At 39.1% G+C, this 21,597-nt stretch overlaps 1 protein-coding gene across 1 annotated transcript in view; it reads right to left on the bottom strand.

Annotated features, from left to right (window-relative positions):
* The window catches only part of LOC122542523 (chondroitin sulfate proteoglycan 4-like), an 88,633-nt gene that overhangs the window by 19,497 nt on the left and 47,539 nt on the right, over window positions 1-21,597 (bottom strand). Inside the window, exons 3-6 of the mRNA XM_087982200.1 lie at window positions 15,430-18,987; window positions 6,741-7,202; window positions 5,451-5,627; window positions 1,049-1,247 (exon numbers count right to left, since the gene is read on the bottom strand). Coding sequence (XP_087838326.1) covers window positions 1,049-1,247; window positions 5,451-5,627; window positions 6,741-7,202; window positions 15,430-18,987 — 4,396 coding nt within the window. The remainder of the gene's footprint in view (window positions 1-1,048; window positions 1,248-5,450; window positions 5,628-6,740; window positions 7,203-15,429; window positions 18,988-21,597) is intronic.

The raw sequence follows: 21,597 nt of genomic DNA, 5'->3' as shown, positions 1-21,597 counted from the left end.
AAATGCGAGGTGCTGCATTTTGGGAGAGCAAATCTTAGCAGGACTTATACACTTAATGGTAAGGTCCTAGGGAGTGTGGCTGAACAAAGAGACCTTGGAGTACAGGTTCATAGCTCCTTGGAAGTGAAATCGCAGGTAGATAGGACAGTGAAGAAGGCGTTTGGTATGCTTTCCTTTATTGGTCAGAGTATTAAGTATAGGAGTTGGGAGGTCATGTTGCAGCTGTACTGGGCATTGGCTAGGCCACTGTTGGAATAGATCATACAATTCTGGTCTCCTTCCTATTGGAAAGATGTTGTGAAACTTGAAAAGGTTCAGAAAAGATTTACAAGGATGTTGCCAGGGTTGGAGGATTTGAGCTACAGGGAGAGGCTGAACAGGCTGGAGCTATTTTCCCTGGAGCATCAGAAGCTGAAGGGTGACCTTATAGAGGTTTACAAAATTATGAGGGGCATTGATAGGGTAAATAGACAAAGTCTTTTCCCTGGGGTCAGGGAGTCCAGAACTAGAGGGCATAGGTTTAGGGTTTAGGGTGAGAGGGGAAAGATATAAAAGAGACCTACAGGGCAACCTTTTCACACAGAGGGTGGTACGTGTATGGAATGAGCTGCCAGAGGATGTGGTGTAGGCTGGTACAATTGCAACATTTCAGAGGCATTTGGATGGGTATATGAATAGGAGGGGTTTGGAGGGATATGGGCCGGGTACTGGCAGGTGGGACTAGATTGGGTTGGGATATCTGGTCGGCATGGACAGGTTGGACCGAAGGGTCTGTTTCCGTGTTGTACATCTCTATGACTCTTTAAAAAGATATCTTTCAGCCCATCCCAACTCATTGTTCTCGTATCTAAATCTCCTGACCTTGCATGACCCTGCACAAACTCTGTACTTGCCTTTCTCTCTCTCTCTCTATCCATGAATGCTTTACTGCCCTGTTCATTGTGTCACAAAGTAGAATCGTGATAATGGAGTTTTACTGCCAGATGAGTTCAGTGGCTGCAACATGTGGATGCACCAGCTCAATAACTAATCATGACTCCCATCTTACCGTTGTGCACAAAGATGATCTGACCACTGTTGATCTGTTCCTGGGTAAACTCCAGGATGCTGTCATCCGAAGATGATTTGAGAGCCACGTGGCCATTGGATGGAGGCTTGATAGAATATATCAATTCTTCTGCAGGGGTATCTGGATCCTCACTGTTCAATAAATCCTGTGAGATCTCAGCAATGCTGTGTTCCCACATCTAAGAATAAGAATTATTTTCTGCCATTAGAAGTATTGAAAAAGGTGTATATTTCACTCATTATCAATTCTCAAATATTAATTGTGTCATTATTGGGACCCAAATTGATCATCAAATGCTAACATACAAACATGACAAACATTTCTTAGGAGCAGGAATAGGCCATTCTGCCCTTTGCTCAGTAATTTGTACAGGTTTTAGTAGTCTTTGGTTTTGTAAAGATACCCAATATAGAAAACTCTCTCTATTACAGTGATTCTTACATAATTCATGGATTTGTCAAAATGACTCTGCCTGCAGCATCCACTGAGCTAATTCCACCTAAATGACCTTATCCTTTGCTCAGATGTATCCTTTAGCCTCTCAAGACCATGTCAGATAGAAACCCCTCTCTTCTTTGTATCTCAGTTCATTACCTGCTGTTTAAAATGGAGAGGAGAGCCTCAGACACAAGAATACATCTAACTAGATAAGAAACAAAGTTTGAGAAAAGCTCTCGCAACTTGAAAGAGGAACATGGTTGAGCAGAGCTAATGGATAATCAACTCCAGCATATTGCATTAAGTGGACAATCAAGGTGAGGTACTTCATCCTGGATGGTTGGGGTATGCTTCTAGAGTCTTGCTAGAGTTACACTCATCCAGGCAAGTAGGCAATAGTGCCTTGTAGCAAATGGACTGAGCTAACATACTAGAAAACTATTGCATTGGTAGAAGTACAATGCAAGAATAAAATCAGGCAGTATACTGATCAGTAAACCAGAAGGCTGTACAGTTAGTTATCTGTTACAAGAGTAATATCCAGTCCAGAGTAAATACTATTTGATATGCATTGGGTTAGATCATTAATGGATAGAATGCATTATATAAATAGTAGTTGACAAGAAGCCACATCAGAACATTAATTATGCCCCTTTGGAATATCAACTCACAGCAAGTCCCAAAGGGGTATTAATTAACAGCATGCCCTAAATAATAATGGAAACAAAAATCAGAAAGAAGTCTTAGCGAAGAGTGTAGTAGACTACAACTTCAAAAAATATGTAATATACAGTGATTATAGCTCTCCAACTAATATTAGTTCTGTTCTCCACGATTTCTCAATCCAGTAAAATATATTGAAGTACATATTCTTAATAGATTTGACCCTATCTTTTAGGCTGGTAAATTCTTCCTCATCTCTGAATGACTGATGATAAAGCAGCATCCTCGTTCTCTCCAACCTGATAGATTGTGACACACATATCACCAGTCATCAGTTCAAAAAGAGTTTCTATTTAATAGAGATTAAGTTACACTTGAGCACACAATACAGCAGTGACATCACAACTGTAATCTCTACATCTGATACATATCTTTTATTAATTTGATTGCCTCCCTACCAAGAATTAGGAAAGAAACTCTGAGAAACAAAAATATGCTTGAAACCATTAGTAGGTCTGACAGAAGGAAAGAACAGAAATCAACATTTCAGGCATGGATGCAGCATCAGAACTAGGTCATATTAGCATTTGAAATGAAACATTAAGGTGCTATATAAAGTCAAGATGGAAAGAGTAAAGGAAACAAATACCCCAAAATAAACACATGCACAAGAGTGACCAGCAAAGTGCTTAGTGTAGAACAGGAGATGGTTAAACAAGCAAAGAACATAGAGATGGAAGTATGAAAAACTAGCAAAGAAAAGCCACTTTAACAACAACAACCTGTCTTTTGTAAAACAACTTTAATGTCGCTTCCAAGACACTTCACTTGAGTATTAGAAAGCAAAATGTGAGTGAGCTACATGAGAAAATACAGGGCAAATTAAAACTTTATTTTTTAATGAGTGACTGAGGGAAGTAAAGTCAGGATGCTGAGACAAAGAAATAAAAACGTGGAATTCCAGAGCTTAGGATCCAGGCAGCCATGTCAGGACAATATTTCCAAACAATTCAAAACAAAATTGGGACACATATCCAAAATACCATGACACAGTAAGCTGAAATAAAAAGCACACAAGGCTGGAAATATTCAGCAGATTTGGATAATCTGTGGAGAGCTGAGGTTTTACCTCTCATCTGCTTTGATGCTGAGCTGTGTATTTCCAGCACATCCTGTTTTCATTTTTAATAAATTCAGTGAGCTGGATCTGGATCAAAAGTCTGGATCAAAATTGCCACCTTGTGTCTATCCCCAGACACACTGCCGCCCCGTGTTCAAACCCAGAAACACTGCCACCCAGTGTCTATCCACAGAAACGCTGCCACCCAGTGTCCATCCCCAGAAACACTGCCACCCAGTGTCCATCCCCAGAAACACTGCCACCCAGTGTCCATCCTCAGAAACACTGCCACCCATTGCCAATTCCCAGACCTCCCACCCAACATCTATGTACAGGCATACGGCTATCCAGTATCCATCTTCAGAAATGATGTGGAAGAGCTGGTGTTGGACTGGGGTAGACAAAGTTTAAAATCACTCACATTATAGTTCAACAGGTTCATCCGGAAGCACTAGCTTTTGGAGCGTTGCTCCTTCATCAGGTGGTTGTGGAGTATAAGATCATAAGACACAGATTTTATAGCAAAATATTACAGTGTCATGTAACTGAAATGATATATTGAACAATCCCTAAATGAACTGCCACCTAGTGTTCATCCCCAGAACAAGATCAAAACTCACACGACACCAGGTTATAGTCCAATAAATTTATTTGAAAACACTAGTTTTTGGAGCGCTGCTCCCGATGAAGGAGCTGCACTCCGAAAGCTTGTGTTTTCAAACAAATCCATTGGACTATATCCTGGTGTCATGCGATTTTTGACCTTGTCCAACCCAGTCCAACACTGGCACCTCCACATCATCCCCAGAACCACCCAGGGCCCATCCTCAGACACACTGGCACCCAAGGTCCATCCCCAAAAATACCCAGTGTCCACCCCTAGACACATTGCCACTCATTGTTTAGGTCTAGTATCTACTATTTCAAATAAACCTAAAAAGAAATTGGACAGCCCTAATGGTGCACCTCAACAAGAACAAAAGTGAAGCGGTCAACAGAAATGTATCATAATTAAACTGGAATGTCAACTCTGGAGTTTATGATGTTCCTTCGCCCCAAGGAGACCACTGTTGTTCAAAGGCCTCCACAGGGCTGGTATACTCTGATCGCCAATTTCTAGTCCCAGGACTTTCCACCCACTGCGCATTCACAGAAAGATTGCAATCCAAATGCTGTCCTCAGCATCGTTGCCACCCCAGCTTCCAATCCTGCAAACAGTGAGTCATAGAGTAATTGAGATGTACAGCATGGAAACAGAACCTTCGGTCCAACCCGTCCATCCCAATCAGATATCCCAACCCAATCTAGTCCCACCTGCCAGCACCTGGCCCATATTCCTCCAAACCCTTCCTATTCATATACCCATCCAAATGCCTCTTAAATGTTGCAATTGTACCAGCCTCCACCACTTCCTCTGGCAGCTCATTCCATACAGGTACCACCCTCTGCGTGAAAAGGTTGCCCTGTAGGTCTCTTTTATATCTTTCCCCTCTCACCCTAAACCTATGCCCTCTAGTTCTGGACTCCCTGACCTCAGGGAAAAGACTTTGTCTATTTATCCTATCCATGCCCCTCATAATTTTGTAAACCTCTATAAGGTCACCCCTCAGCCTCCGGCCCTCCAGGGAAAACAGCCCCAGCCTGTTCAGCCTCTCCCTGTAGCTCAGATCCTCCAACCCTGGCAACATCCTTGTAAATCTTTTCTGAACCCTTTCAAGTGGCATGGAAAGTTTAAATTATCCCGCACTATGCTCATTTCTCATATTGATGAATGCAAAATTCATGAAATAATTGCTAAAATCTAATTTATTTTGAATTAGACCTGAAAAAAAAATCAATGTTCATTCAAGCAGATCTTTATAAAAGCTTTTGAATTGGGCAAAGTTAGAAGTGATTTTGATACCTTTTTAACTTAAACCATCCCTTTGCTAATATGTAAGGAACTTCTATCAATGTCAAAAAAATCACAAGTCTGTATGTGGTAGCAGTGCTAGAAATCGCTTATTTGGCTCTCCTAAACATGGAGAGTTTGGAGGTATTAGCAAAGAGTGCCATTCCTTGCAGTGAATATATTTGGTCTACAAGTGGTTAAATCTTTAATTTGTATTACCCAGTAGATTCATTCTAGGAGTGAGGAGTGAATATAAACTATACTGTTACCTTCAATTCAGTATTAATGGTAACAACAGGAGCCTCGTCATTAACGGGGATCACAGTGACAATAACTGACTTTGGCTCACTCTGTCTGTCAATCTCAGACATATTGGCAATCACGGTGAAGCTGTCCATCAATGTTTCACTGTTATCATGAAAATAAAGCACTGCTTCTTCTTCCACCTAAAAATGTGCAGAAAAGGAATATTAGGAAAGAAGAACACAGCAACATTAAACTAATTATTTAAATCAATAGAATACCACATACATCACAGACCCAGTTACTGCACTTCAGTGGGTAATTTGTGCATTTCATTGGCACTTTCATTTTACTCATACGTCCACTGTTTATAATGAACAAAGAGCACAGATGTGCCTCATGTAGGGGAGGGTTGGTGTTGGAACAGGTGAGTTCCAAAAGACAAGTAAGAACAGAGATATAGATAGAGTTGACGGGAAGGTACATTTCCCCTTGATGGAAGGATCAGTGATCGAGGGCATGGGTTTAAGATGATGGGCAAAAGGTTTAGAGGAGATGTAAGGAAAATCAATTTAACCCATAGGGTGGAGGGAATCTGGAACTCACTGTCTTTACGGCAGCAGAGACAGAAACAGTCATAACATTACACTTCTCTTCAGAAATATTTAGATGGATACTTGTGATGCCAAGGCGTACAAGGCCAAATTCAAGAAAATGGGATTAGCACTGCTGCTTCACAGCGCCAGAGATCCGGGTTCAATTCCCGCCTCAGGCGACTCTCTGTGTGGAGTTTGCACATTCTCCCCGTGTCTGCGTGGGTTTCCTCCGGGTGCTCCGGTTTCCTCCCACAATCCAAAAATGTGCAGGGGTTAGGTGAATTGGCCATGCTAAATTGCCCATAGTGTTAGGTGAAGGGGTAAATGTAGGAGAATGGGTCTGGGTGGGTTACGCTTCGGCGGGTCGGTGTGGACTTGTTGGGCCGAAGGGCCTGTTTCCACACTGTAAGTAATCTAATCTAATCTAATCTAATCTAATCTAAAAGTTGGGAGCTTGTTTTTGACTGGCACAGATTTGATGGGCATTTTTCTGTGCTGTGGATCTCTAGTATTATTTTTAGGCAAAACTAAACAATGCAGCCAACTTTAAACTTTCCCAGGGTAGCATGTTGAGGGCACCCACTGCTTTTCAGAACATGCATTTGGCAGTATGCATAAAGATTTCTCTAAATCGGTGGTGAGTGTTGGCTGCATAACACATACTGAGGGCAATTAGACAAGAGAAAGGAGACCAACAAAAGAAAATACCATTCAATCTACCTCTTGCATAGTAAAAGATGTAACACTTCCTTCAACAATGCTTTGTCGTCCAATTCTGCCATGTTTTGGAGTTTTGGTAACATAAAATTCAAAATTTGATGAGGTAAGATAATTGGAAACATTTAGGATATCTCCAGTGAGGACCCGTGCATCGCCTTCTTTCACAGAGATATTCTGTGTCACTAAGATAATTACATCAGGAATGAGTTCCACCAGCACAGTTAGTCCATCCACCGTTTTAAATCCATTGGTAACATCAAGAACAAATGCATCCCCCTGAGTGCTGAATCTGGAATTAAGGTATTGAACTCTGCCTCTGTTTATGTCATCTTGAGAAAATGACTTGAGGGGTTTCTGTTGTCCAGTCAGTTGGCTCTCAGTAACCATGACCAACTGACCATGCACAGGAGCAGTTTTCACAGTGTAGATTAAATCTGATGGAACACTGTCATTGTGAGAAACCTGTCCAAGAAAAGCACATAAAATAAAACACACTTAGTTAAAACATAAATAATAGATTGATTGTTGTTAATTGAATCACCGGTATAGACATCATGATTTTACAGGCCAAGGCAAACAAATGGAATGAGCTGCCAGAGGAAATGGTGGAGACTGGTACAATCACATTTAAAGGCATCTGGATAGACACATGAACAGGAAGGGTTTAGAGGGATGCTGGCCATATACTGACAAATGGGACTAGATTAGGTTCGGATACCTGGTCAGCATAGACGAGTTGGACCATGCAGTACAGCTCTATGACTCTAAATATCAACCATGGGATTTTGTTAGTATCTTGTCTTACAATTCTTACCGTATATTCTTGTGTCAATTTGAGAGGAGGATCCACAAGGCTTCCACAACAGACAGTCTCATGTTTGCTCTCAATAAACAATCAGCATTAGGGAAATATCACTTTCAAAATGTTTAAAGTGACAATCAACCATCAGAATAATCAGAAGTTTCTCTGACTGTGTGGTGACTGTCAGCCTGTGTAGCACATACTGAGGAAAATGTTCAAAAAACACTGAGGCTATCAGACAAGGGAAGGATGGCTACCAAAGGACAGAGAAATTTTGAACAATCATATGGGGGCAAAGTGGTTAGCATTGCTGCCTCATAGAACCAGGGATCCAGGTTTGATTCCAGCCTTCGGTGACTACATTGCATATTCTCCCCATGTCTACATGGGTTTCTGCCAGGTGCTCCAGTCTCCTCCCCCAATCCAAAGTTGCTCAGACTAGGTGCATTAACCACAGTAAATGTGGGGATGGAGTGGGATACTCCTCAGAGGATTGATGCAGATTCAATGGGCTGAATGGCCTCTTTCTGGTTTGTGGAGTTTCTAAGGAAATAACCTTTCTGAAAATTGGGTTTTTTTCAGTGTTGCTCTTTTGCTTCCTATCCTTTTATACATTGTTAAGAAAAATTGATCAATCTCAAATTTTAAATTAACAATAGACCCAGAGTCAGTTACCATCTATACATAGTAGAGCTTACTAACTTCACTCTTGAAGATCTGGTAGGAGGTTCTAGACCATACCCTCTAGTCCTAGTCAGACTGATCAGTGGAAACACTTTGTTACTAACTGCCCTATTATTTCCTCATAATATTGATTAGTTCCCATCTTAACATCCAAAATCCCAGGAAATACAATACTTCTTTTTTGAGAAATATCTCCTTGTAATTTAATGGCTTAACCCTTGGAGTCTAAGTATCATGCTGGTCAACCCACACTGCATTTCCTCCAAGGCCAGTATATCTTTTCCATCTACTCAGGATTGCTGACAGTGTTCCACAACACTTTGACCAGGGATTTGTGTAATTGAAATGAAACTTCTAAGCCTTGTATGGCGAGCATTCCATTGGCTTTTCTTTTAAGCTATAGTCTGTAAGCAATTAGATTTTAATGATCTGCGTACCTGGACCCCCAAGTCTCATTGGAATTTGACTCTTTGTAGTTTTTCACAATTTAAGCTTTTAAAGTCTTTCAAGTTGATTTCCTTATATTTGCATAGTTGCTGAGATTTTACTGTTCAGTAGGAAGCCTGTACTTTGTGAATACTCAGTGAATCAAACAAGTTTACTCCTGCTCTACTACTTGCTATGAGAGAAATATTCATCAGGAGTCAGTCAGCATTCTCAACAGTCTGAGCTCAATATCAAACTTACCCAGTCACCACAGCACATTTTTCAGAAAATTTCCTCTATATATGATATTAAGAAGAGTTGCAGCCCCAGCTAACACCATTGGTGAAATGTCACAAAGCATAAATTCATAAAGTTCTGTTAAACGTTAAATCTCACACATCATGATCCCATTAATTGAATTTCCAAAATAAAGTTTTAAAAAGGACACAGGAGCATGAAAAATACTGCTTCTTCCATCCATCCGGTCCCAAATCTCAATCGCCCACTTCCTCAAATATCCAGAAAGTTTTTATTTCAAATATCCCACACCCTCTGTCTTCCACTCCCCAGAGTCACCATTCCAGATGTTCACTGCTCTTTGTGCAAACAAGTTAAATCTAAGCTGTCGACATATCTTCCCTCGTATAAGCTTCAGCCCAAGTTCTCAGCTTTGAAGTTTCTAACTATCTCAAACAGATTATTGGAATACAATTCATATAATATTTATTCTTGAAAAAATCTCTCACCTGACTCTACTTCACCAGAGTAAACAATTTCGGATTCTTCAACCTGACATCATAGCTGAGCTATTTTTAACTGGCTAAATAAGAACATAGTGGCTGTTGGATGGAAACTATCCAAGTAGCATGTAATTCACCTTGTGCTATCATGCTAGTCACATAATACATTAATGTAGTTACTGACTGAACAGTCATTGATCTCCATCAACAGACTTAGACATGAGATAAATAAACTCCCAGCGGAGGAGAGCTTTGGGACCATTAGATCCGCAGGTCACCTGTTTTTCTAAATCACACCTCATGTTTCAAATTACTCATCTACCAGATGCCAAAATCCTATATTTTGAGGGAAGTCTATCTAATCTTTGTTTGAATGAATCAATACTAACCATTTCCATTGTCTTTTTAGGGGTCTCTTTCATAGGCTGACTACTCTCGCTCACTGAAATATCGTTTCTGCCAATTGATTTTGAGTTTGGCTCCCAAGGCCCTACCCAACCCTTTGACAGCAGGTTGTATCTTCTGTCCTGGACCATAAGACATAGGAGCAGAATTAAGCCAGTTGACCCATTGGATGTGCTCTGTCTTTTGATCATGGCTGATATGTTTCTCAATCCCATTCTCCTGCCTTCTCTCTATAACCTTTGATTCCCTTACCAAATCAAGAACCTATCGATCAAGGTGAAACAACTGGTCCTAGTCAACATTATCTATTCCTTTAGAATCCTAAAGAGTGTAATCAAGGAATGCCTTGTCTTCCCAAGCAAAAACATGCCTAACCTACAGCTGTAGAGATCTAAAGCACAGAAAAAGGCCCCTTGGCCCACCCCATCCGTGCCAGACAAAAACAAGTACCTGCGTTTCTCCATTCCTCTCATCACTCTGGCTGCTCTCTTACGTATGCTTTCATTATTGCAATATCCTCTCTGTACCACAGTGATATAAATATAAATTATCACTGTTGAGACCATAACTATACAGAGTATTTCAACCAAGGTCACACCACTGATTTATAACGTGACAGAATTATTTCACTGGTTCAGCTCAATTTTGATCTTTTAACACATCCCACCATCTGTTTTGTTTTATTCTGCCACCGAGGATTGTTGCAATAGATTTATTTATCGTCTATCAAGATCACTTTGATCTCTGTCACTTTTCATACACATTATTTTCTTCTAATTAATAATAATCAGTTCTTCAATGTGTTGTCCCTTTTGTGAAGCATTTTGAATTTCTTTCCTTGGAATTTTATTTGCCACCTGTCTTCCCAGCATAGTCTAATTCTCCTGTTGCTCTTTCTGTTCAGTGTTTCAGTCCACAGTTCCATTAGTTTTGAATCCATAGAGTGACAGCAGGAGATGCAAAAGAAACATTTCCCTTTTAGATCCAAAACTAGCAGGAAAGGTTGGATAGGCTGTCTTGCTTTTTATTATAAAACAGATTACTGAAAGGAAATCAATAGGGGTTTTAAAGAATGTAAAAGAACTTAATAGGGTACACATAGAAAAGGTGTTTTAGTGTGTGTGTTTTTCAGTAGACTTTACACAGAGAGGGTTGAGAATGTGGAACCTACTATTATGTGGAAACTGCATGGTGAATACTGCAAATATGTTAATAAAAAAACAATACAAGTATACGAAGGAGAAAGGGTTAGAAGGATATGTTGATAGGGTTCTACAAGGAGCAGAAACTCCAGATCAGATCAAATGTATTCTCTGAATTCAAATATGGCTAGTGTGGTGCCTCTTGGGATGCCTTTTTATATTTTATATAAGCACAGGTTGTTATGACTGTTCGTTGTAATGTACTTGGTGTGCCAAGTTTGGATCTTCCTGGCTCTTTTACAGTCTAATTGCTGAAGGAAATAAATAAAGTTTGAAAAAAAAGGGGAAACATTTTGATAACTGAGAAATTAGATGGGAAATTACACAACATGGACCATTTAACACAATCAGAAGGATGAACATTTTACATTAAATGTAAAAGATGATAGGTGGGAGTTAAATAAGAGTATGGTAATGCTTAGAGAATTTCTCCAAGTACTAAATTTACCTTAGTAAACCTATTCACCCCGGGATTAATCTTAAGGACACAAACTATGGACTACAAAGCTGCTTTAAAATAGTTGACATGCAGAAGCTAAGTTGCATTCTCACAGACAACCAGAAGCAAGATATTTAAATGAGAGGCAATAAAGTTTCAGAAGTAATTCCAGATTCCGTAGTGAGCATGAAGAAAGACAAGTAACTGTTTCACTTCATTAATATGCACATAAAGGAGAAGGTCAAGCTTGAATCCTCAGGCAAAAGTAATGAGTACATTTTCACAGCGGTGGGGATTGCCAAGCAAGTGGTATCAATTATCCTGAGACAGAATCAAATCTTACAAAAGAATTTTGGAAGTAGTCAAACAGATTTCCTATACACAAAAAGGCCAGATATCACAGCTGTAAAGTGTAAGAGAGAAAAAGGTGTCACATCACCACCAGATGGTAGTATTAGACAGTGCAGATCTCCACTTGCAGAGTTAACAATATCGATACATGCACTATCTAGTACTATATACTATTGGATCACCCACCTCAGAAGGATGGGAAGCAAGAAATGTCTTACAGGATTAAAACCCTTAGACCTCTGGCTCCCACTCTCAGAGTCATACAGCACGGAAACAGCCCCTTTCTTCCAACCAGTCCATGGTGAACATCATCCCAAATTAAACTAGTCCCAGCTGCCTGCTCTGGCCCATACCCCTCCAAACCTTTCCTGTTCATGTACTTAACCAAATGTCTTTTGAACATTGCATTTGTACCCACATTCACCACTTCCTCAAGAAGTTCATTCCACAGGCAAACCACCCTCTATGTAAAAAAAGATTTCCCCTCATGTCTTTTCAAAAATCTCTCTTCTCACCTTAAAAGTGTGCTTTCTGGTCTTGAAATCCCCCATCCTAGTGAAAGTTCAACTACCATTAACTCTACCTATAATCCTCATTATTTTATAAACTTCTATAAGGTGGTCTCTCAATGTCCAAGGCTTCAGTGAAAAAAAAACTCCCAGCCTATCCAACCTTTCCTTATAACTCAAACCTTCCATACCTGCTAACATCCTGGTAAATCTCTTCTGAACCCTCTCCAACTTAACAGTATCCTTCCTATAACGAGCAACCAAAACTGGACACAGTATTCCAGAAGAGACCTCACCAATGTCCTGTACAACTTCAACATGATGTCCCAACATTCTCAAAGAACTGAGCATTGAGATCAAACATGCGACATACCTTTTACCCACCCTGTTTATATGTGATGCAATCTTCAAATCCCATTGAGAGACATTAAGCAAAGTTGAGGGAGGGTTTATTGGAAATTGGGGTCCCCTTTAAACCTATCCAGTGAGCATTCCATATTTGATATTTCCTGTGCAGTTTGATACCTCATTTAGAGTCATAGAGTCATAGAGATGTACAGCATGGAAACAGACCCTTCAGTCCAACCTGTCCATGCCGACCAGATATCCCAACCCAATCTAGTCCCACTTGCCAGCACCTGGCCCATATCCCTCCAAATCCTTCCTATTCATATACCCATCCAAATGCCTTTTAAATGTTGCAATTGTACCAGCCTCCACCACTTCCTCTGGCAGCTCATTCCATATATATATATACCACCCTCTGCCTGAAAAAGTTGCCCCTTTGGTCTCTTTTATATATTTCCCCTCTCATCCTAAACCTATGCCCTCTAGTTCTGGACTTCCCAACCCCAGGGAAAAGACTTTGCCTATTTATCCTATCCATGCCCCTCATAATTTTGTAAACCTCTATAAGGTCACCCCTCAATTAATAATCACTACAACAAAACCACATTGTTTAAAGCTTTAGTCAAAATTAAAGCCTGTATTACAGCAGCTGACATCAACTAGGGCAGATATTCGGTGTCATAATTATCCCTGGCAACCCTCGAAATAAGAACGGGATAAGAGGCTCGAGTACCTCATCACAAAGTTAACCGTTAGAGAGAATGGGATTAAGCTTTATGTGATAGCTTCACTAATTAAATAGTTGCTGACACTCATTGTGAAAGTGGATCATGAAAATATATAATGGATAATGCCTGAAAATTATTGAAAAGTAATTAATGCGTTAAAGCTTTAGTCAAAATTCAATGCCTGTACTGCATCAGCTGATGTCAACTAGAGCAGATATTAGGTGTCATAATTATCCCTGGAAACCTTAGGAATAAGAAGGGGGGAATGGTAGGAAATAGTAGCAAAATTTTAACAAGGCAGCTTTAATGTGTCTCCAGTACCTGTATGTAATGCTGGAAGCATGAGAATTTATTATGCAGGCAGTTAATGATAAAGGAAGACTGCAAACATTTTATCATTTAATTGAAGAAACAAAGAATAATAGAATTCAATTTAGTTTGTTAATTAATTACACTGAACCAACAGATTGGAGTGTAATTAATTATCATCAATAAAATTCAGGGTTGACGTAAAAATACGTGAATGGGAAGAGCTAGATTAATTGTTTGATTGACAGGAACAGAGCCAGAGCAGGGAAGTTAAAACTGGAGTGGAGAAGCCAGCAAAGAACACTCAAGTTTTATATTTGTTAATCAGAGCCTGGAAGTAAGGGAAAATACATTAACCATTAAAACACCAGCAGTTTCACAGCATTCCATTATTCTCCTAAGTAGATGTATTTTGAGGTTTGCACCCACACACTGGGACAGTGGTAAGGTATATGAACAAACAAATTTGAATTTATATACTTTTATCATATCTGTGAGTTATCCCAAAGCATTTTATCAATCAACACATTACTAGAGTCACCCAGATAACTGATGATGGTAAATGTGGCAGTCAATTTGTTTATCACAAAATATCACAAACAGAAAAGTAATGACTGATTAATATGTTTTGAGTGTTAATGGAATATTAATTCATTAACACCAGGAGAATGCCTAAGTTCTTTTTGAATAGTTCAGAGGAGTGTTTCACATCTGAACAAACAAACAACCTGGTTTTAATATCTCAATCAAAATAGCACTTTGATGCAACATTCCCCTGAGATTGCTTTGAATTGCCAGTGTAAATTGTGTGCTTAGGTGTACAATGGGGCTTGAACTAACCAACAACTTAACATATTTTATGCTTAGACAAATCAATGCTTGCAAGAAAAAAAAATTGGCTGCATAAGCCAAATAACTCAACAACAAAGTAAGTGTAGTAAAAACAGTTTACTAAGGCCAAATTCAATACTTCTGTGATTAAGAAATAAATTCTAGATACACATTGTAACTTTAACTGAACAACCTTAAGTAAATAATATTAAAGCACTCATCAACTCCAGGGGTCTGTCTGGAGAGAGCTTGTCAATTTATTCCTAGTGACTAATCTTGTTTATTAACACCTTAAGGGTTTCCTGTCATCTAATCCAGATGCAATTTAAGCTATTTCTGACAGCCCCTTAAAATAACCAGAGGTTTGGAATTCTAATAGTGAACTGTTCTCAAACTAACCTTTGATCTAAAGCAGGTGTAGCCAATCAGATCCATCTGGTGGCAGCAATTCAATTCTTAAAAAAAATCTAGGCAAATAATTTGGTTTCTCTGCTGGTAATTAACAACCTCAAGAATTTCTTTCAGGACAGATTGTGCAGCCTGTAGGAGGAGGAGGCAAATGATTCAATCACTCCAACAGACAAATCTTTGTGCACAAGCAATCTCTTCAAGCAGAACTATTGAAGGAAACATCAACTTCTTTGCATAAGTAACCAATTTTCATTCACTTTGGAAATATGCTATCACTCGGCGTAAGCATTAAGCTGAACAAGTTTGGTTTAAGGACTTTGTTAGCAAAATAGCTGCATGATTTGAATGCTGCCAATTTAGATGCTTTTTAAATAAATGTGTTACTCAAAAGAGGCAGAATATCTTCTTAACGAATCTCACTTTAATCTTCCTCCACAGTGTGAGTTGGTGCATTCACAAAGGTACAAGTTAGAGGGAATTATTAATTAAATAGTTTATACTTACAAGGAGTTGATCTCTCCAAATTTTCTTTGCTTCCCCTTGGTTGACAAAGATCTTTTTATTGTGTACTACAATTGGTGGGTGTTGATGGCTCTCCAAGAAGATTAAAATGGGAAATGTTCCCTTTGTCTTGATCTCTTTCACTTCAACCGTAAAGTTAAAAAAATCTCTTGAATGCTGGCTGTTGTCATGGCGATAAACCACTTGGTCATTATTTATATCTTTCTGCGAGAAAGAATGATTCGGTTCACCATTTACTAGAATTGCTCCATGTCTAGGCTGAAATGTTATCTGGTATATTATTTCCTCTTCACTCCAAATGTCCATATTGGACTCCACACCAAGGAGATAGCCAAGGATAGGCAACTCTTCTCCTTGGTGAACCAAGAATATGGAATTATTGACTATTCTCAGATATGGATCTAATGCATGAACTTCCAAGACAGTCCTGGTTTGATGCACACCATCAGACACTTGTAGCTGGAATGTTCCTTGTTGAGCTCCGTAATGTTTAAACAACACCTGTTTTTTTTCCATGTCTTCCTGACTGAAACGGGAAAGTTCATGAGCAGTGTCATCTGCAGAGACAATATTACCATTGGAGATACCCCATTTGGTATAAATCAATTGGGAATCATCAAAATCTGAGTCTGCATCATGAAAACGAAGTTCAGCTGTGGTTAACAAGTGTTGCCCATTTAATGTCACGTTAAATGTCTTGTTCACAACTCGAATTGGTGGCTGATCATTTACTGGTCTTATATAAATATTCAGTGTGCCAAGAACCACATCTACCTCAGGGTCATCATCTTTAGATTGTTCCATAACAACAAAAACAATCATGTCTTCCAAAGTTTCAGAGTCATCATGCATATATATTAACTGCTCTTGCAGAATGTCATCATTGGTAAAGATTGTGATGGATTTTTCATGGTCTGGCTGCCTGATCAGTTTCCCATGCTGAGGACCCTGAGTGACATTGTACACAAAAGCAGTGGTACTCTGACCTATAGTGAAAAGTTGATCTTTGGTGATTGTTTGTGTGCCTCCTTCTGTCACAACCAATGGCTTACTCATCAAAATTGGTACCTCTGGATCAATGCCAATCAATATTGGATAAGTATATACTGGTGAGTGTTGGTCTCCAACAAAAACCTGAAACTGGAAGCTGTCTTGGGTTTCCTCAGAATTTCTAACTGTTGCTTCATAAGTGAGACCTATTTGCTTTAAATCCTCTTGGGTGAAGGTAGAACCAACATTTAGCTCCTCATCCAGAACTTGCAACTTTCCTTTATCTGGAGACTTTAAAATAACGTACCTGAATAGATTAGAAGGGATCCTATGGCCTTCTATTGCAGCTTCCAGTTCATTTTGTGTAATCTGTCCTCGTCTAACATTATTTAACTCATTTGGAGATATTTTCAGCAGTGTTATTTTAGCTCTCTTTATTTTTATTAAAAAAACATTATTTTCGAGGGTTTGCTGTCCAGCTGTCACTGCAAATGTAAGTTTTTCTGTTATATCGTTTCTGCGAAACTCAGGATCTGTGCTGAAATAGCGAAGATACCCCTGTTCTATATCATTCTGATGGAATATCTTCACCGGTTTCCATTCCCCATTGTCATCAAATTTCTGCACCTCACCATAATATAATGGCTTAGTAATGTTATATAAAATATCCACCTTCTGCTTGACTGCATTTGTCTCTGCAGACAGATTGCTGATGGTGATTAGACTGACACCTCCTTGTGGAAGAATTAAACCAGTATTATTGCCCACTTGCACATCAGGTTTCAAGGCCACTATTCTCAAAGGAGTTGGGTCACTTGTTTGTTCCCCATCAGTGACCTGAAGCAATAATTCAGAAACCTTGGCCCCAGTATTAACATAACGAATATTTCCCAGTTTCAGATCTTGACATGAAAATTCTCCAATCCTCTGGCCAGGATTTCTCAAATCCTCCACAAAACCTGGATCCTTTCTATTAACTATTATAATTTTTAGCTCTGAACAAACATTGTCAACATCTACAATACGAATGATATCTGTACCAAGGGTTTTCCTAGTATGTTTAAGAATTGTCATAAGATTTCCATTTGGGAAGATTAATTCTGGTGGGTTATTGACAGAGATTACATTTATACTTAATGTGTATTGTTGACCCTGTTTTAAACAGTTAGAGATCCCTTTTTTACTATGAACAGAGATTTCAAATTTTAACTGGTCAAGTGACCCTTCAGATCCATCATGTTGATATGTTATATGATGATTGATTATGTCTAAAAGGGTGAACGCTTTCCTACTCTTTGCACCTGGAATATTCAGTTCCAGGGTACCATATCTTACATCTTGAATTATTTTGAAAACTACTTGAGAATTTCTTACTCCAAACCTGCTCAGATCAATTGTTGGATGAATGTGAATGAGCTCCAAGGTGGACCTTCCTGCTTCTTTTACAATTAATGGTGTCAGATTCAAGAAGCTAGTAAAATTACTGAAGACTTTAGATATGTTCTTATCGAGTAAACAAGGTGCATTGGTGGTTAGGAGCTCATGAAAACTTGGAACTGGTGTTGCTGAAACTTCATCCTCAAATTTAATCTCCCTTTTCTCCATCCTTTTACTCTCTTCATCCTCACATACAGTACTAATACCCCTGGTGACTAATGCATCTACCAAACTTTTCTTTTCTAAGTTTACACGCATATTTTGAATACAACCAATGAAAGAGCCAGATATTGTTCCTTCCACTAACACATTGGACAGTCCACGTTTAATTAATTCAAAAGAGGTTTTGTTGTCTATTCCACCAATGAACAGGTGCCCTCGTAGATCCAAATATGCGTCCTTATTGTTAATCAGTTGCTTTTGAGATAATTCATCATCTACTGTAATCTCTATAAAGTTTGTATTAAATAATAGCTTAACACTGTGCCATTTCCCATCACTAACAAAATGAGTATTATTTAATAGAACAACTCCACCTCCATTATCAAGTAAAACACGGAGACGACCGTCTGTAATTTCTAAGATTATAAAGTCAGTCTGCCATCCTGCATGATAAAGCAACGGAGCTTGCAGAATTGTCGTTTTCAGAAAGCACTCAAATGTCCCCTCTTCTCTTGCATTCCAACTCGGAAAGGAGATATAGGATTTCAGTCCCAGAAAGTTGCTGGGATAATCATCCCCTGCTATGATTACATTGCTGCATCCATCCTCCACCTCATAAACAGTTCTATATTCGCGATGTGGTTCAAGTGAGAATAAGATGTCATAATCATTGAACACAGCCTTGGAAATACAGCCTCTGAAATGACTGGATTCCCTCGATAGGTAAGGGATCTCTGCCTCCCCAGGTCCACCCACGTACAGGCCATTATCAACATTCAACTTATTAAGATGGCCAAGTACTTCTACTGAAGTTGTGAAGAGGCCATCTACAGTCAAACGTAGGGTCTTGTTCTCATACACAAGATAAACATCATGCCAGACGAGATTGTTAAGTTTCAGGCCAGTCTGAGAATGCAATACAGTCTCTCCAGATCCAAGTTCTAATTTCACCTGAAAGATAAAAACACACAAGAAATACAATTTTAAAGGGAATCACAGAGGTTGGAAACAGTTAGATTCATATAACTGTCATTACCCTGTTCTGTTGGGTTGCATTAATCTTGTAATTATAATAAAGGACAGAGTGAACTTAAGCGAAGGAAAGCAACATACTGATTAGAAGGCTGACAAGAGGAATTTCATGTTCTGCAGAGTTTAACAGTACAAACGTCTATTCAGTGGAAAGACTTAGATCCTCGTAAAAAATCATTTGTTCAAGGGATGTGAGCATCACTAACCAGTGATTGATTGCCCATCCCTAATTACTTTGAGGGCAGTTAAGAGGTGACCACATTGTCTGTAGGCCAGACCAGATGAGGATAGCAGATTTCCTTCCCTAAAAATCTTTAGTGAACAACTATTGACAATGGTCACTCAGTCACCATTAGACTAGCTTTTTATTGCAGTTAAATGTTATCATCTCACATTGTGGGATTGAACCCTCATCCTCACAACCTTAGTCTCGGGTTCTGGATTACCAGTCCATTGACACTATCGCTACATACCTGTTTCCCCAAAGATTCGGAGCAGCTTCAGAAAGGAGAGATAAGGCTCAGCTAGAAACAGAATATTGCAGAAATAAAGAGCAGAAACGTTGAGGTTGAATTGGCTATACACGGGGACTTCAATAAACAGAATATTTCCAACCTAATGTTTCAATATCAACAGATTTATTTTGGTGCATGTATTAAATGGCGTGGAAAGACGATACCTGGAATAAGGTGTCCAAATATATTGACCCTAATAATCACTACTTTATCAACAGCCCTGTTACCTAAGAGATCAGTTAGCTCAGTTGGCTGGATAATTGAGTGCTACCAACAGCATGGATTCAATTCCCACACCCAGCTGGGGTCACCATGAAGGACTTTCCTTCTCAACCTCTTCCCCTTGCCTGAGGCACGGTGACCCTCAGGTTAAACCACCACCAGTCATCTCTCTCAAATTTGTGCTTGAAAACCTTGATTACACAAGAAATAAATGATCCTTCATCTTAAAACTTCTGTTGGTGACATTTTTCTTGGCAATACCTGGATTCTGCATTAGACTTTGGAAATATTATCGTTTGCAATAACTCTAAGCGTACTTTAGATATAAATAATTACTCATGGCATTATTGCTCTTTATATAAATATCATTGTTACAACTAGAGTCCATGTTCCTACACTCTAAGCACCAAGAAAATGAATTTAGATATAGCCAAGCAGATCCAAGTTTCTAGTTTAGTGGTGGGCACATCCTAATCACATTTATCTCCCTCTAATAAACATGCAATCTTAAAACATTAAATGGAATTTTTTTCTGGAGATAACTCTTGAAAGGCAAAATCAGTTATCAACATCAATAAAGGAATTTATTTTCTTCAGCTGCTAATTATGTCATCAGCAGGCTCTTGGTAGAATTATTTTCAAATTACTAGGGAAATTTCCTATTGATGTATTTGGGTATTAGCACAATCATCCAGATATAGTGCCTGAATGGAGCCATGCTGTATGGGAAGCCCTTTCCTATGCTCTTGTTCTTCTGCTTACATGGGACAACCTATCAGTAACTGCTATGATAACTTGCAGATATTTTGGTGTATCTTTGCTCTTGACATCAGTTTTGCACAAATTCTATTTACAGATAGCTTAACACCATATCCCAGAGTTCAGTATGACCAGTTCTCCATTAAAGGCAACCATCAATCTTTTGGCAGTTGTCAAAATTCTGTCTGCTGATCCATATCCCTGAGCAAAAAATGAAATTGCTGGAAAAACACAGCAGGTCTGTGGAGAGAAATTAGAGTTAATGTTTCAGGTCCAGTAACCTTTCTTCAGTATGGGTTTGCTGAAACAGCAACTGTCATGTAGAGGAGATCAGCATCGCGATGCGTGTGACTGACAGAGAAAGAACCAGGCAGATGCACACTAAAGCTTTATAGTAAGTAGTGCATGGACTTCACTGCAACGAGAAGTATGGCATTATTGGTGTTGCATTATACATGTCAATCCATCATCTGATGGAATACTTGCTGCAAAAGGAATCTGGACTAATCAACTCAATGGATTAAGAAGCAGCAGATGATCAGGATGTGTTGCTGGATAGACATTTAATCAACTCCCTTTTGGGACAGGAAAAATCTTCTTCAGGAAATTAAATCTATAGGATCCATAGTAGATCATAACATACATGGCTATGAACATATTTTTGAAAATAGGAAAAATAATTTGGCTTGTTACAGGCAATCTTTACAAATCCTATACCCAGTATTTCTTTGTGGTTTCTCCTGCTCTGTTATTGTAGCTATGGTGAAAACTCCATTATAAATGGGGATTCTGCTGAATTCACCAAGGTGCCAAAGAAGGCCCAAGAAACAGTCATTGCTAAATTAGCTCTATATACTTATACAAGAATCAGCACTTCAAGCTGTCAAATTTGATTAGTAAATTCATTTGCAGCTGAATGGTATGGCTGTGTTTTTCAGCCTACACTCATCTACACCAATCTGAATTTCACAGTGCATGGGTCCACTCTGGATGTACATGAAATTTACAAAATGTTTGTGTTGCAGATTAGGAT

The sequence above is a fragment of the Chiloscyllium plagiosum genome, unplaced genomic scaffold, assembly GCF_037043375.1.
Source record: "Chiloscyllium plagiosum isolate Xiang-an unplaced genomic scaffold, Cpla_swu_hap1 HiC_scaffold_42, whole genome shotgun sequence".
NCBI classification, from domain to species: domain Eukaryota; kingdom Metazoa; phylum Chordata; class Chondrichthyes; order Orectolobiformes; family Hemiscylliidae; genus Chiloscyllium; species Chiloscyllium plagiosum.
This window is presented reverse-complemented; position numbering and strand designations above follow the sequence as displayed.